This window comes from Macaca fascicularis, chromosome 7 (assembly GCF_037993035.2).
Source record: "Macaca fascicularis isolate 582-1 chromosome 7, T2T-MFA8v1.1".
NCBI lineage: Eukaryota > Metazoa > Chordata > Mammalia > Primates > Cercopithecidae > Macaca > Macaca fascicularis.
The window spans coordinates 19,356,293-19,373,957 of record NC_088381.1 but is presented as its reverse complement, the minus strand read 5'-3'; the positions used below and the strand labels follow the sequence as shown (position 1 = coordinate 19,373,957).

General features: G+C 40.9%; 1 protein-coding gene across 8 annotated transcripts in view; it reads left to right on the top strand.

Moving 5' to 3' along the window:
* TTBK2 (tau tubulin kinase 2) overlaps positions 1-16,983 on the top strand; it is a 173,453-nt gene extending 156,470 nt beyond the window's left edge. For 7 of the 8 annotated variants that reach the window (XM_073995633.1, XM_065547834.2, XM_005559313.5 and 4 more), the window contains 2 exons: positions 3,063-4,336; positions 9,742-12,037. In XM_073995633.1, the coding sequence (XP_073851734.1) occupies positions 3,063-4,336; positions 9,742-10,204 (1,737 nt within the window). In that variant the 3' untranslated portion in view covers positions 10,205-12,037. Of the gene's footprint in view, positions 1-3,062; positions 4,337-9,741 lie in introns of all 8 variants that reach the window. The other variant, XM_045397236.3, reaches the window with a different exon arrangement.
* Positions 16,984-17,665: the final 682 nt, after the last annotated feature.

Here is a 17,665-nt window from a genome sequence, read left to right as displayed (position 1 = left end):
CCACCGTGCCCGGCCTAAAGTATTATTTTTATTGCACTGCCCTGTTCATTTTGGCTGATGTAGTTAGAATTACATGTAATAATGAGGTGACTGTTTTTTTGGTTTTTGTTTGGTTGTTTTTTTTTTTTTTTTTTTTTTGGAGACAGAGTCTAGCAGTCTGCCTCTGTTGCACAGGCTGGAGTACAGTAGCACGATCTTGGCTTACTGCAACCTCCACCTCCCAGGTTCAAGCAGTTTTCCCACCTCAGCCTCCTGAGTAGCTGGGATTACAGGCGCACACTACCACGCCTGGCTAATTTTTGTATTTTTAGTAGCGACAGGGTCTCACCATGTTGGCCAGTCTGGTCTCACTTTCCTGACCTCAGGTGATCAGCCTGCCTTGGCCTCCCAAAGTGCTGGGATTATAGTTGTGACCCACCACACCTGGCCCGATTTTGGATATAGGTTATCATCTCCCTGTTATTTGATATTTAATATAATTTTATATTTGCTTTTCTTATCATGGTCACTTTTGGGTCCATTTACTAAAGTAAATTTTGAAAAGTGAATTACTATAAATTTTAGATTTCAAAATCACTTTCAAAATATACTAGAAAATTGCCATCTGTCTAAATTTATTTTAGAATAATTAAAACAGAAGTATGAGATAACTTCCTGAAGGAAAACAGCACCAATAGAACCTAATGCTTTTTCCCAAGGTAATTTTAGATTTGCGCTTATGCTAAGAGTTTAGATCTAAACCCAAATTGCCTGTCTTGGATTAGCCTGAAAGATCCTCAGGACCCTGGTTGCATTTGGGAGCTATTCCAGGACATTAGTTAGGTGTATTTTTCCTGGGCTGGACTTAGGACAAGCTTTGCATGTCCATGAGCTTTACATATCCATGTCCAACTAATAGTATTCCTGACACGAAGTGAAATAGATATAAACATCTTAGCTGACCCTGGAACCACATGGTTTCTTGGTGTCTTTGGACTAGAGATTGACTCTAAATCTCCCATGACTAATCCAAATTCATTTTGCATTGTATTCAGACCAATTTCTATAGTTTTCCTAGAACTTAATGGGTCTCATTAAGTGATTTGAACTTACTTGATTTCTCAAAAAGACTTTTTTTCTTTATCAGTTTATATAGTTATTTTCAGCCTGCTTACATGTCACTTTAGGTGATATGAAAATATAAAAACTTTAGGTATCTTAAGGAAGGACATTCTTATCAGATGTTGAATCTTACTCATATAGAATTAAAATTACCTCAGTGGAAGAGGGGTAGAGTTTCACCTCTCATAGGCTTGATTTTTTTTTTTTTTTTTTTTTGAGATGGAGCTTTGTTCTTATTGCCCAGGCTGGAGTGCAGTGGTGCAATCTCAGCTCACCGCAACCTCCGCCTCCCGAGTTCAAGCGATTCTCCTGCCTCAGCCTCCTGAGTAGCTGGGATTAACAGGCATGTACCACCATGCCCGGCTAATTTTGTATTTTCAGTAGAGACGGGGTTTCTCCATGTTGGCCAGGCTGGTCTTGAACTCCCAACCTCAGTTGATCTGCCTGCCTTGGCTTCCCAAAGTTCTGGGATTACAGGCGTGAGCCACCACGCCCAGCCCGCTTGATCTTTAAAAATTGGTCAGGTGTGGGCTGTGCACAGTGGCTCACCCCTGTAATCCCAGCACTTTGGGAGGCCAAGGCGGGCGGATCACCTGATGCCAGAAGTTCGAGACCAGCCTGACCAACATGGTGAAATCCCATCTCTACTAAAAGTACAGAAATTAACTGGGTGTGGTGGCGGGCACCTGTAGTCCCAACTACTCGGGAGGCTGAGGCAGGGAGAATCACTTAAACCCAGGGGGCGGAGGTTGCAGTGAGCCAAGATTGCATCATTGCTCTCCAGCCTGGGTGACACAGCAAGACAACACCCCCTCCTGCAAAAAAAAATTGGCCAGGTGTGGTGGCTTACACCTGTAATCCAAGCACTCTGGGAGGCCAAGGCAGATGGATCACTTGAGCTCAGGAGTTCGAGACCAGCCTGGGCAACATGGTGACACCCCATCTCTACAAAAAATGCAAAAATCAGCCAGGTGTGGTGGTGCATGCTGTAGTCCCAGCTACTCAGGAGGCTGAGGTGGGAGGATCACTTGAGCCTAGAAAGCAGAGGTTGCAGTAAGCCAAGATCGCACCACTATACTTCAGCCTGGGTGACACGGTGACCCTGTCTCAAAAAAAAAAAAGGAAAAAATTAGAGAAATCATAAAACATTACTAAATATCTTTGTATGTCTTTACTTATAGGAAGATATAATAATCCTAGTATTTAATAGAATTTATGGAAAACAACAAAATGCATGAAAATTTGGAGTTTTTCAGTGAACAATTATGTGCCAGTAATTTTTTCCTGTAATCCTGTATCTAGATTCTGGCAAGAAATAGATGGCATACTCAAAGAGACTTGGAGAGAATTTAATGTAAGGAATTTTTTACAGATGTATGGGCAGAGTTAAGAAAGCCAATGGGACCAGCAACAGAGGGAGCCATTCCTACCATGAGTCCTGAAAGGGGAGTTGAAGTGGGTGTAAGCAGAACTTGATGAGGGTAGTAGCTGAGAGAGAGGCCACAAGAAGGGAGCTGTGGCCAGGATAGTGGAATGTAGCCATCACCAGCGCCACAGTCCTCAGCGGGGAAGCAAGGATAATCATTACCCAGCCCTCTCTTTCCTCTAACCCTCTGATTGTCTGTTGGTGCCATCCATTGAGCAGATCTAACCACAAATCAGAAAGCAAGGAAGCCCAGATGGTGCAATCTGTATAAATTAGCCTTCCAGAGCATACAGCACACCAAAGAAGGGGCAGGGATAAACCTACTGGGAGAGACTGTTCTGCAGTTTCTGAGTAGGGTAGCTTAAGTGTCATTCATTGTTATTCAGAATTGTTCATTTTTCATATAAGTTGCACAGACCTGGTCAACATCTGTGTTCTTCCTATAAATTAGAATTTGAGATATTAAATCTCACAGCATGCATCTGTATTGATATTTTACATAATTGCATTTTAATTTTTTCTCCCCCTTCTCCAGATTACAATTCCTAGACCTTCTGTGGCATCTACACAGTCAACTTCAGGAAGCTTTCACTATGGTCAGCAGCCAGAGAAGAAAGATCTTCAGCCCATGGAGCCCACTGTGGAACTTTATTCTCCAAGGGAAAACTTCTCTGGCTTGGCTGTGACAGAGGGTGAACCTCCTAGTGGAGGAAGCAGAACAGATTTGGGGCTTCAGATAGATCACATTGGTCATGACGTGTTACCCAACATTAGAGAAAGTAACAAATCTCAAGACCTGGGACCAAAAGAACTTCCTGATCATAACAGACTAGTTGTGAGAGAATTTGAAAATCTCCCTGGGGAAACTGAAGAGAAAAGCATCCTTTTAGAGTCAGATAATGAAGATGAGAAATTAAGTAGAGGGCAGCATTGTATGGAGATCTCCTCTCTCCCAGGAGATTTGGTAATTGTGGAAAAGGATCACTCAGCTACTACTGAACCTCTTCATGTGACAAAAACACAGACTTTTAGTGTGGTGCCAAATCAAGACAAAAATAATGAGATAATGAAGCTTCTGACAGTTGGAACTTCAGAAATTTCTCCCAGAGACATTGACCCACATGTTGAAGGTCAGATAGGCCAGGTGGCAGAAATACAAAAAAATAAGGTATCTAAGGATGATGACATCATGAGTGAAGACTTGCCGGGTCATCAAGGAGACCTCTCTACTTTTTTGCACCAAGAGGGTAAGAGAGAGAAAATTGCCCCTAGAAATGGAGAACTATTTCATTGTGTTTCAGAGAATGAACATGGTGCCCCAACCCGGAAGGATATGGTTAGGTCATCCTTTGTAACTAGACACAGCCGAATCCCTGTTTTGGCACAAGAGATCGACTCAACTTTGGAATCATCCTCTTCGGTTTCTGCAAAAGAAAAGCTCCTCCAAAAGAAAGCTTATCAGCCAGACCTAGTCAAGCTTCTGGTGGAAAAAAGACAATTCAAGTCCTTCCTTGGAGACCTCTCAAGTGCCTCTGATAAATTGCTAGAGGAGAAACTAGCTACTGTTCCTGCTACCTTTTGTGAGGAGGAAGTGCTCACTCCCTTTTCAAGACTGACAGTAGATTCTCACCTGAGTAGGTCAGCTGAAGATAGCTTTCTGTCACCCATCATCTCCCAGTCTAGAAAGAGCAAAATTCCAAGGCCAGTTTCATGGGTCAACACAGATCAAGTCAATAGCTCAACTTCATCTCAGTTCTTTCCTCGGCCACCACCAGGAAAGCCACCCACGAGGCCTGGAGTAGAAGCCAGGTAATGCTGTGTGCTCTCCCTGTGTTAAGTGTGTGACACCATTTCTATATCTGCTTTATTGTACTCCACCAATGGCATCATTTCTGTGTTACCCTCTTCTCAGTATCTTTCTTTCCTGCCTTTCCCAGGCCTTACAGCCTAGTGCAGTGGAAGTAATCAGATTGATCCAGGTTAATCATTTTATTTTTTCCAATTTATTGTGGTAAAATGCACATAACATAAAATTTAGCATCTTGACTTTTTGTTTGTTTGTTTTTGAGACAGAATCTCACTCTGTCACGCAGGCTGGAGTGGAGTGGCTCAATCTCCGCTCACTGCAGCCTCTGCCTCCCGGGTTCAAGAGATTCTCTCGTGCCTCAGCCACCCGAGTAGCTAGGATTACAGGCACCTGCCACCACATCAGGCTATTTTTTTTTTTTTTTAAACTAGAGACAGGGTTTCGCTATGTTGGGCAGGCTGGTCTCAAACTCCTGGCCCCAAGTGAAGCACCTGCCTCGGCCTCCCAAAGTGCTGGGATTACAGGCTTGAGCCACTGTGCCCAGCTGTGTCTTTTTTAAGTGTACAGTTCAGTGGTATTAAGTACATTCACATTGTTGTGTTACACTTAAGTTCTAAAGTTATAACATTGATTTGGATTTATATGAGCTTAACTTCAATATCATGCAATAACTCTGCTCCTTTCAGTCTCCGTCTCCACTCCTTTCAGTTGTTGATGTTACAGAATTACATCTTTATACATTGTGTGTTCAAACACATAAACTAATACTTTTTTAAATGCATTAATATCTTAAATTATGTAAAAAATAAAATGTGGAGTTACAAACCAATGTTAGAAAAAGAAAGTATTGGTCTCCTAAATAATGCAGAAAACAAAAAGTGGAGTTATAGACTTCTTACAAAAATACTAGCTTTTATAATTGTCCATGTGTTTGCCTTTATTAAGATCTTTATTTCTTCATATGGCTTCAAGTTCCTGTGTAGCATCCTTTCATTTCAACCTACAGGACTCTCTTTAGCATTTCTTGCAAGGCAGGTCTGGTGGTAACAAACTCCCTTAGCTTTTATTTGAGAATGTCTTAATTTCTCCCTCATTTTTGAAGGACAGTTTTGTCAGATACAAGATTCTTAGTTGACAGTTCTTGTAGTATTTTAAAAGAAGTACTTTAAAGTACTAAAGTACTTCCAGCCTCCAGTGTTTCTGGTGAGAAGTGTTCGGATAATTTTTTTGAGAATCTCAAGATTCTCTGTCTTTGTCTTTTGACAGTTTGATTATAATGTGTCTCATTGTGGGTCTCTGAGTTCATCCTACTTCGAGTTTGTTGAACTTCTGGGATGTTGTATATTCATGTCTCTTACGACTTTTGGGGAGTCTGCAGCCTTTTTTTTTTTTTTTTAAGTATTCTCTCTGCCTCTTACTCTCTTCTCCTTCTGGAACTCCCACAGTGTGCATGCAGGTCTGCTTGATGGCCCCACAGGCCCTTTACTCTCTGTTTACTTTTCTTTATTCCTTTTTTTTCTGTACCTCAGACTCAATACTTTCCATTGTCCTGTCTTCAAGTTTGCTGTTTTTTTTTCTTCTGCCTGCTCAGATCTGCTTTTGAATTCCTCTAGTGAATTTTTTATTTTAGTGATTGTACTTTTCAGTTCCATTTTTTTTGGTTCTTGTTAGGTTTTCTGTCTCTTATTGATATTTCCATTTTGTTCACACGTTGTTTTCTTGACTTTCTCCGTGTCTTTCTTTAGTTCTTCGAGCATCCTTAAGACAGTTGTTTCAAAATCTTTGTCTAGTAGATTTGCCATCAGGTCTTTTTCAGATACAATTTCTGTTGATTTTTTTTCCTTTGAATGGACCGTGCCTTCCTGTTTCTGTGTATGTTTTTTTTAATTTTTTTTGTTGAAAATTGGATATTTGAATCTAATAATATGGTAACTCTGAAAATAAGATTTTCCCCTTTCCTCAGGATTTGCTGGGGGTTGTTTTTGTTTCTTTTTGTTTTTGAGACAGGGTCTCACTCTGTCACCCAGGCTGGAGTGCAGTGGAATAATCATGACTCATTGCAGCCTCTAACTCCTGGGCTCAAGTGATCCTCCTGCCTCAGCCTCCTGAGTAGCTGGAACTACAGGTGCATGCCAGCACACCTAGCTAATTTATTTGTTTTTTGATGGTTGTAGACTGTCTCTGTGCTGAGGACCACCCTGAGATGTAAACCTAAGGTCTCAGACCTTTTCGAAGCCTGTATTTTTTTCTGGCTAAGCATAATAGCTTTCTGATTTCCCCAGTATATGTGGTTGGTTTTGAATACACAAGTCTTTAATATCTGGCTCCGAAGAAGGGAAAAAAGAAAAATGAGGGAAGGAAACAAAGAGCACTGGCCCTTTTAATCCCCTAGCAGTTACTTCAGCCAGAGGAGAACCAGTTTGTAACAATAGGGAAAAATATAAGAATGACTACCCACCTCTTTCTCTGCTCTTCTGTGATCAGAACCAGCTATGAGTAATCAGAGCACAGATTCCCAGTAATTGGAGGACAGGGTTCTTTTTGCCCACCTGCTTATTGTAAGCTGTGTGCAAACTGCTCCAGAAATAAGTGCACAACTGCCTGCCACAGGGCCAGGAATGGGGGATGTGCTAAGATCTGAAATAGACTAAAATTAACTGTTATTGACAGTCCAAGCCTTCTCCTGGAAGTTGCAAGCCTTCGGTAGACTCCAGATTTCCAAGATAATTACATCAGACAGATTCTGCCAGTGGAGTTGCCTAGGTGGGGAGACAGATTCCTAGTGCTTCAAATATGATGTCAAATGCTAGTGAAGAACACATGGTCCATGATTTGATAAATGGACCCTGGTAACAGTGCTGTTTATCTTGGTTATAATGAATTAAACCGAAAAAATCCTATAGAAGATTTCCGTAGGTCTGATGGTATGTACAACCATACATAGTAAAGACACTGCTTTAGTGTCCACTGCATGCTATACTTTTTATTTAAATATTATCATGATATATTTGACCACAGAATGTTTATATTTTGAGGAAGAGGGGAAAATATCGGGAGGTGGTAAACCAGTGAAGAGTGCTTTCCAGGGCCAAATGTGGTGGCTCACACCTGTAATCCTAGCACTTTGTGAGGCTGAGGCAGGCAGATTGCTTGAACCCAGAAGTTTGAGACCAGCCTGGGCAACATGGTGAAACCTCATCTCTATAAGAATTAGCCAGGCATGGGTGCCACACAGCTGTATTCCCAGCTACTCAGGAAGCTGAGGTGGGAGGATCGTTTTATGAGTTGTTGGCTGTCTTCATGTCAAAAACATTCTGTTGGGTTACTGTTGTTGTTGTTGTTGTTTTGAGATGGAATCTTGCTCTGTGGCCCAGGCAGGAGTGCAGTGGTGCAGTCCTGGCTCACTGCAACCTCTGCCTCTCAAGTTCAAGTGATTCTCCTGCCGAGTAGCTGGGATTACAGGCACCGCCACCACGTCCAGCTAATTTTTTGTATTTTAGTAGAGACAGGGTTTTGCCATGTTGGCCAGGCTGATCTCAAACTCCTGACCTCAAGCTGTCCACCCACCTCAACCCCCTAAAGTGCTGGAATTACAGATGTGAGCCACCGCACCCGGCCTGAGTTACTTTCTGTAACTAACTCCCTTCTCTACAAATTATATCAAAGATATTTTATCCTAGTCTGAATTTAACTTGGGTTGTAGTGCCTTTTGTTTGATACAAAAGTTTAGTGTTCATGGAACTGAATTTTTTTTTATTAATTGTGTTTTATATCATGCGTAGGAAGGTCCTTCAAACCTAATATTTTTTTAAAAGGTAGTAATTTCCTGTACCTTTAGAGTTTTGTGCTTTGTGTATAAATGTATTGTCTATCTAAAGTTTATCATTATATATGATGTGAAGTTTTTTTCCAAGTAGTTAGTGATATCTTAATACTAATTTCCCATAGAAACATGGGAAATGTTTTTTGGATTCAATGCTCTGTTCCATTCATTTGTCTATTCCTTTGCTGTATACTTTCTATTAGCATAATTTTATTATTACAGGGGCCCTAGGGTCCTTCTCACTACATAATTTGGCATTGCCACTAAAATATATTGTAGACTGCTGTATAGCAGGCCCCTGGCCCCAGGGCTGCATGGCAGGAGGTGAGCACTACTGCCTGAGCACCGCCTCCTCTCAGATCAGCAGTGGCATCACATTCCCATAGGAGCGCGAACCCTGTTGTGAACTGCACATGGGAGGGATCTAGGTTGTGTGCTCCTTATGAGAATCTAAGTAATGCCTGATGATCTGGGGTGGAACAGTTTCATCCCAAAACCATCCTTGCCCCTCCTCCCCCCGTCGTGGAAAAAAATTGTCTTCCACGAAACTGGTCCTTGGTGCTAAAAAGGTTGGGGACCACTGCTTTATAGTTCATAAAGACACTTTTATATGTTCCATTTTCTTTGATTCTTAGGCCAAATCAGAAAGACATTTAGGACAAGAAACACATTTGCTGTTCATATGAATACTCTTAGAATTCTGAGGCCCAAGGGCCAGGCGCTATGGTTCATGCTTGTAATCCCAGCACTTTGAGAGGCTGAGACAGGAGGATTGCTAGAGCCCAGGAGTTTGAGACCAGCCTGGGCAATGTGGCAAAACTGTCTCTACAAAAAAATACAAAAATTAGCCAGGTGTGCACTACAGGTGCACTGCAGGTACAGCTTGAGGCCCAAGCTCAGTTGCCAGTGTGAGGGGGTGGGGGGCAGTCAGTTCCAGCATCCACCCTCCTTAATCCCAGGCTATTAACAGGAATACAAACTGAGCTCCACAGAAACCAATGACTACTCTTTTCTCTTGGAAATTATTAAATGAGTGGAATGTACATTTATCTATAGTTCCTCCTGTTGCTTAGTATAGTTCATGTTGAAGACTTAGGGGTGACAGAGCCTTGGCAGAAAAAGGAAAATTAAAAAAAAACACTTACTTTGTGGGATTTTGTGTTTGTAAGATTCCTGTCCTAGCATCCTTACACAATATAGTTTACTCTCTGTCTTATGTGCTAACATGCTAGAGACAATTAATTAAATTCATCTGAAAATTAGCAGAGTAAAACATGGCGTAGGAGGAAAGGAACTAATATCATTTAAGGGCTTCTTCATGGCAGATGTTCATCTAAGTACTTGGGTCACTGCCCTTGGTCTGTTCAGTGACCCTATGAGACAGATAGTATTCCCATTGAAAGCAGGGAAAGATTAAAGAATTTCTCCAGGGTCATGCAACTAGTATATAGTAGAGTAACCCTGTATCCTGTTAGTCTATTTTCTGATTTCTACACATTCACATTATGATTTTGGGACATTGTGACTTTTTAGGCACACTTGAAATGAATTAAAATAAAAATATATTTTCTCTGTTCTTTTAAGGCTACGCAGATACAAAGTCCTAGGGAGTAGTAACTCCGACTCAGACCTTTTCTCCCGCCTGGCCCAAATTCTTCAAAATGGATCTCAGAAACCCCGGAGCACTACTCAGTCCAAGAGTCCAGGATCTCCTCACAATCCAAAAACACCACCCAAGAGTCCAGTTGTCCCTCGCAGGAGTCCCAGTGCCTCTCCTCGAAGCTCATCCTTGCCTCGCACGTCTAGTTCCTCACCATCTAGGGCTGGACGGCCCCACCATGACCAGAGGAGTTCATCCCCACATCTGGGGAGAAGCAAGTCACCTCCCAGCCACTCAGGATCTTCCTCCTCCAGGAGGTCCTGCCAACAGGAGCATTGCAAACCCAGCAAGAATGGCCTGAAAGGATCCGGCAGCCTTCACCACCACTCAGCCAGCACTAAAACCCCCCCAGGGAAGAGTAAGCCAGCCAGTAAACTCAGCAGATAGGAGCCAGGCTGCATCTCTTTGAAAGGTGTGAGATCTTCCTCCTAAACCTGATGCATGTGTGTCCCTGTACTGTCTACTTAAAAAAATCAGTGTTGATCTTCTCTTGCAAAAGAAAGTAACATGATCAATTATTTATAAGAAGACATAAATACATGATAAGGAATTACCTAAGGCAGGCAGCAAGCAGATTAGGAATCAATGTCTTTGTACAAGAAGGAAAAACAGAGCAAAAATCCAAGGGGGAGAAACTCATTAAAATGAGCTCTCATTTTTTAAGCTGCCTTTGAAACAAAAGAGTTGAGGATAGGAGATAGAATGGAATTTTAGGGGGGTTGCCTAATTTTTTTAAGCCTCAACTCAAAGATTATATAGCAAAAGTGAAACTTCTTGTTTGATATTTTCATTCAAAACTTTCCCCCCCCGGAGAGTCATTGATCAGATATTAGATTTTGTAAGAAGTCTGTTGCCAGGGAGCCAGTACTCATGTATATTTGGCTTGTGTGTTTATTTCGTGTATTGAGAATGAACACCTTTCCTTTACCTCATTCCCAGTACCCTCCCTGGAGTTCAGATTTTTTTTTAAAGTTTAGTATGTCTCATCTGATTCAGTCTCTCTGCTTTTATTTTATGGTCCTAATTGTACTATCAAATCCAATTACTTTTTTTCAGGTCCCTGATTTTGTTTTTTTTTTTAGAGTAACAGGTTTTAACCTACTACGTTTTTATTATGAAAAATAAGAAACTTAGGTAAAGGAAAGAAAAGTCTAACTAGAGCTACTGTGCAGGCTTTAGTGTTTAGGGAGAGAAGGTAAGTGTGGGGTAATGGCCTTCAAGACAGAAGATGCCCCTTCCTCCCTGTTAAGTGTCCTCCTTTAGAAACTCGAGAAGGAAACTGACCAGAGTGAGCTGCTTCCTTGAGTCTTCTGGGCTCCAGCTGTCTGTGGTATCAGCCTCCAAGACGATACAAGGGAAGCAATGCTTTGGAATGTGACTTGAGATTTAGAAATCAATTAGATATATTATTGAGGCTTAGAATCCTCAAACTTTGTATTTTCTACATTTAGCCAATAAGGAATTAATATCTGGGGAAATAAATTTAGGCTAAATATTTCTTTTTTAATGTTTTATTACCTGCTTCTCCTGTGTTTTAGTTCAATATTTGGGCTGCTTGGCCTGATTTTCATATAATCTCAATTCATGAAGCTGTAAAGAGAAAGATACTTGTTCTAATCTCACTCTTCTAATAGGAATCAGGCAAAAAGTCTACCAGACTTTTAAAATGGGCTCTTTTATACTCTCTAGGTGTTTTGTGTTGTAAAGACCTTATTAAGGTCAGGTAAATTGGTCTGCTTGCTGTTGAAATTTGCCTTCTAGCAAACATCTGTGCTTTCTGTTTGACCTTGTGTTTGCTGCCAAACCTAACACAGTTGAATTGGGAAACAAAAAAAAAGAAAGAAATACATTTCCTCCCCAAGTGAACATCTTCTAATGCTGCATCAAAGCTGCCCTGAAGCTGCACTGAACTTCTCTTGTTCTCTTTATCTGTGTTGAGCTTTTTAAAAAAACAAACTCAGAACACCATTGAGGCATATAACGTCTCTTATAAGAAATGTAGCATAGTGTGGAATCTTAATTTCTCTCCAGTTTCAAACACTACAGAGGAATGCAATAGATAAGACATATTTGCTGTTTATCTAAAGCAACTGTAATATTGGAAGTCCAGTCCTTCTGTATTATATTGTATAATAGTTGCTGTAACACTACTTGCATGTCTTCATGGTAAATTATATAAATATTTATAAATATATAGAGAGACATATCCTTATATAGACTCATTCTTTGTCATTCTCCATTTGTAATTTCAAGATCACAGATGGCGAAATTCCTTTTCTATTGTGTGCCTCATGTATACTTGGGCCTTGCCTATCTTCATTTTCTGAAAATATGTTCTTGGCATGTGACACCTCAGAGTCTTCTTGCCTTCCCTGAGTACAACGCAAGGGTTGGCAGCATTTAACAAGCCAAGACAGGTTGTTTAATTTAATTTTCATTTCAAAAAGATTTTAATAGGGAAAAACTTACGGGGACATGCTTGTAATACTGGTTCAAAGATTTGTCACGTTAATCACATAGTTCTCTCCTTATAGTTACAGTGGATAAACTGGGATGATAATGATGAGTCTGACAGATTTGAGAAACATTTCTTAAAAATTACCATTCTACTTTCCTCTTTTCATCTCATTTTTTTTGCAGGGGGTTGGGGGAATAATGAAGAAATTATCATATTTCTTTGCTAAAAGTAGCTAGCTTTAAATCCCGACCCCTTTAGTCAGAAATATGCTAGTAGTAATCATTGGAAAAGCTGATGAGGCTACAACTGTGGTATGTGTGTGAGATTTTATTTCTTATTGGCATTTCTCTGCCGGCGGTTGGAACTGACAGCGATGGGAACGCGGCAACTGAATGTTTTCTCTCTTTCTTGGTTCCTTCCATTTTTATCTCCGCTTTTCCAGTGTGTTGTCCCCTTTTCTAAATGGCCTTGATGAACTCATCAAGATCCAGAGAGAAACAGTCTCATCGTGTAAGAATATGTTATTTTGCATGTAGAGGAAAGAATTAACCAAAGACGTTTCTGCTCTGATACTTTCAAAAGAAAACAGACTAATTATATCATAGGTGGTATCAGTAGGTCCGCTTATAAGTACCGTCCTATGTAGACATTTACTTTTTGGTTTTTACAAGCATAGTTTGTACTTTTAGATGTCTGTCAGGCGAAAAATAGAAGTTGGCAGCCCTGAGCAAGCACCTGTGACGCAGGGATTTTTATTTTTGTTTTAAAGTATGATACAGAGAATGAGGTTTTTGGTTTGATTCGGTTTGGTTGTGTTTTTTAGTTCTTTATTTTTTATTTGGGGGTTCTCTTAGTGATGGCATATTTCAGGTTTCAGTGACATAGATCAAGTAATTTTAAACTGATTTGGTTATTCTACCTAAGATGAGGGACATGGCTATTAAGGTCAAGCCAAACTATGCTAAAAGTAGTATAGGGCAGCAGTTAAAATTATCTTTTGAAAATCAAGTACTGCCTGGTTTCTTCTGTCACAATAGAATAGCCGGTTACCTAGTCAGTCACGGTTGCCCTCGCCTTCCCTTGTTAGTCCCTGGAAGTACTTGAGTGGAACAGAAGGTAGAATTAGCAACAGCTCAATCACTTTAGGTAGCATTTCTCCTGAATTCTGCTGCCAAATCCCCAGGGTCTATGGATTGGTTGAAATAGTAAAATCATACATTGTGATTTCTTGCACAGCATAGAGGCATTTAATTTTAGTGGATAGTGAGCAAAGAAGGAAAACTGGGTCATATAAAATTTAACCTTAAAACACAGATTATAAATGTCTTTGAATGTTAAGCCCTAGGCAGACAGGTACTCTCATTCTTAACTCTGGTATGCAAGCTGGCCTTGCTGACAGTGGCACAGTTACATTAACTGTTTTCTAAGTTGCATGTTGTGACGTGAATGTTTTTTGTAGAAGTTGCCAAGTTAATCGAGTCCTACATAAGTAGCAAAATGGTAATTGACACCCACTGTAGTCATTACTTTATATTATTTGCTTTCAAACACTAAAGCCTCGGCTGCTAATTCAGCACTTAGGTGTGCAGCGTCTCCTTCTCTTGACTCCTAGCCATGATGGGAACTTGAGGTTCTTCAGCATCATCAGAGATTTCTTCCAGGCCACATATTTTTTATGCTAATATTTCTATAGTTGCATTCAGTCTACAAGGAGAAAGTGTACATTGATGCATGTTTTACAAACTCAGACACCGATAGCTAAAACCGTAATTAGTTTTTCTATACCCAAGAGCTTTGAATTAAAAGCAGACGCTTTATTTTTCCCAAGAGCAGACAATTCTAGATTCTAACATGACATTAGGAATTGGTGATAGGAGAAGCAGAATTCAGAACGATTTAGTGAGACTCAGGGAAAAAATGCATTTTCCCCTGGCTGTTTGAAAATTTATTTATTTGTAGATAAGTCTAGATTTAGTCTTGAAGATCAAAGTTTTTTATACGTTAAAAACATATTCCTTTATATTGATCAAAACATGGCATATGTTAGACTTCTGTCATGTTTATGTACTTTGGAATTAAGTTGTTTGCATTCACTTTCAAAATCTGCCCATTTCTGTTTATGTGCACTTACCACAGATGTGTGGGGACTTTGCCTCAGGGGAGAGGTACTTTAGCACCTGTGTCACTGAGGAGATGGAGTGGTTGACAAGTACTGTTGCGCTGTGTAACTTGGGGTTTGGCTCTGTAGACAATATATTAGCAGAATGATACCACATGAAAGTATTACAGGATTAAGGCATGTAACTTCTATGGTAGTCCTTATGTATCAGCATATACCCAAGTTCAGAAACCACAGGTGCATTTTTAGACCTTTACTTAGAGAACTAAAGGCAGTTCCAACCATCAGCCCATATGGGGGGATTAATGCATGAAAACCCTAAAAGAGGCTGTTGGGACATCCCACTTCCCTGTCCTCACCCAGTGGAACTCTGGTGTGTGACTTGAGATAAGGAAGTAGATGGAAACTTAGCCTGTCATTGAGTATTCTTAATATTTTGGCCTTCCCTCTGGAATTATGAGAAGTTTAACAAAGTCTCAGGAACCTTCAGAGTCCATTACCCACACTGCTAGAAAAACTGTAGGAGGCACATGGGGAATTCCTGTAGTTCTTAGGTAAGCCGAAGACATGGCACAGGGATCCCCAGCCACATAAAGGGGAGTCTGGATGCTGCACACCGCAATTCTGAGAAAGCCCTGACTGAACGTGGAATTATGACAGTAAAGTTTTGGCCCTTTAGTTTTCTAGAGCAGCTCACAGAAATTTTAAAAAGTAAAACAAGGCCAGGCGCAGTGGCTCAATGCCTGTAATCCCAGCACTTTGGGACGCTGAGGCGGGCAGATCACGAGGTGAGGAGATAGAGACCATCCTGGCTAACAGGGTGAAACCCCGTCTCTACTGAAAATACAAAAAATTAGCCAGGTGTGGTGGCGGGCACCCATAGTCCCAGCTACTCAGGAGGCTGAGGCAGGAGAATCACTTGAACCCAGGAGGCGGAGGATTACAGTGAGCCAAGATCACATCACTGCACTCCAGCCTGGGCGACAGAGCAAGACTCCGTCTCAAAAAAAAAAAAAAAAAGTAAAACAAAAATAAAGTTTATGCCCATTAAGACGTCTTTTGTGATTGTCTGCTCCTACTTAAAAAAATATGTAAGCTTAATGTTTAATTATTCCCTTTCAGCAAATTTGGATCAGAAAATTAAAGTATGTGACAAGATCAGGTCACCTTGAATTTCCACACAATCTCAAGACACTGAATAGCAAAAAAGTAACATGACTCAGTAATGAGTAGCGTATTGCCTTAGACTTTGCTGGATCTTTGGTCTTAAGGTAACATGTAAAAGTAGTGGAGCCTTTCCTTTCACGGCCTTGTGCAACGTAACGGTTTTCTGCCTCCTCTTCAGCTGGGAGCGTTAGTGCTAGTATGGGCACAGAATGTATGTGCACTGGCGATGCTGACCATGCCTCCCAGGTACCCTGGCTCTGGGTTCCTTGACCTAGGGAACAAGAGTGGATGAGGCAGGTCTTTGAGCCCATGTGACTATAGAATTTGCTGATGACATAATTTTACAATTACAATGGATAGGAATTTTACCTCTCTTTTTATTAGTTTAATATTATTCAATATTATGTACATAAGTGTTCACTCGCCTAATTAAAAACATTGAGTAAACCAAGTTTTTATATAGACTACCCTTGCCATAGAATGCTCTTTTTCTCTAATAATATGCAGTTTAAATGCTGAGGAATCCATGCGCAGCATTTCACCACATCTGGACTCTGTGGGCATTCTTCACTCGCCTACGAGGGGTAGACAAGGCTACCAGAACTTGAATTTGACTTATCGTAGGGAGCTACCCAGGAAGGGGAAAGCCCTTGGGACTTTTTCCAAAACAATGTTCTCTTTGAACTATTCATCAGACAAAGTAGTCCACTGAGGTGAGAAAGCTTTCGGAAATACAAAGGTGGGAAGATAAAGGTAACCCTGGCCCACTTGGGGCTTTGAAATTGGATTGGGTGGACTGAATAAACACAGCCTAGATGACCTGGGCTTGTGCCTCGCTTACTTCTCCCTGATATATAGTTCCTGGTCCACCTTCTGACCCTTTTTCTAAAATAGCCAGTGTCTGTTTCACTAGGCCATTTACTTACAAGTTCCCAGCTTTTAGGAAAAAAAGAGGGAGGGGGGAGCATCTAGTTTTGAATTAGATACACATCTTAGAAGTAATGAGCTATTGGCAGCTGTTAAATCAGATTCAGCCACAAACCAGAATTCTTTCTTGTTGAACAAGACCAATGAGTTAGACGACTTTAATAATTCCACTTTTCTCTCCCTCTCTTCTCCTCTTCCTGAAATCAGAGAGATGAGAAACTACCCTTTGAAATGCCTCCAGAGGTGTTTCCTTGCGTTCCTTTCCTTCCAAGCAGCTCCCTTTATACGATTGTGCTCAGGCACCAAGGACAGAGTATTGGCAGGAACCCGGAGTGCTTTTGTATAGGCCACCTGTACAGAAAAGTGTAATTATTTATTTAATTTTCCCATTTGTATCATATTAAAGCTTTGTACAGTGTTTTAAGTTCTGTTTTAAAATTATTTTGTATTTTATTTTTATACCCTAGTAATAAAATATTCATTCCGCATGCAAAATCTAGTTCTATTTGTGTGATGGTCTGGATTTCAAAAGTGGAAAATATTATTTTTCTAATTTAATAAAGTTATTGAATACACCAGATGTTACAAGATCAACTGGGAGCAGACAGTGTTACTGTAAATGCAGTACCACATCTAGAAGTTCCCTGGAAAAAGCAGCCCAGGACTGAACAGAAACTAGGCGTTCAGTGTCCCTGCAGGTGGAAACCAGGGTGCAAGGATGTTAGGAGATGTTTTCCTCCAATAAAATTAAAATATTAAAAACTCCTTTTTAGTCCATTATTCTGTCTGGCTGGAGGTACTTTTTCCTTCTCCGTAGGAAATATCCCTTCTACCACTAGAGAGATTCCTGCACCCCCACCCTCATCTTTCCACCTTTAACCTTCCTTTGAACCAGAGGAACTCTCAGGAGGCATTCACAAGGGCACTGCCTCACCCCTCCTGGTTTGGTTTGACCTGGAATGTTAGTGCCATCTGGTTTTCTCCGCCTGGATTCCCTTGCTTGATTTCTCACTAAACAGCAACCTCCAAAATGCTCTCTCGGGTTTTTTTGTTTTGTTTTTGAGATGGAGTCTCGCTCTGTCACCCAGGCTGGAGTGCAGTGGCATGATCTTGGCTCACTGCAACCTCCGCCTCCCAGGTTCAAGCAGTTCTCCTGCCTCAGCCTCCTGTAGCTGGG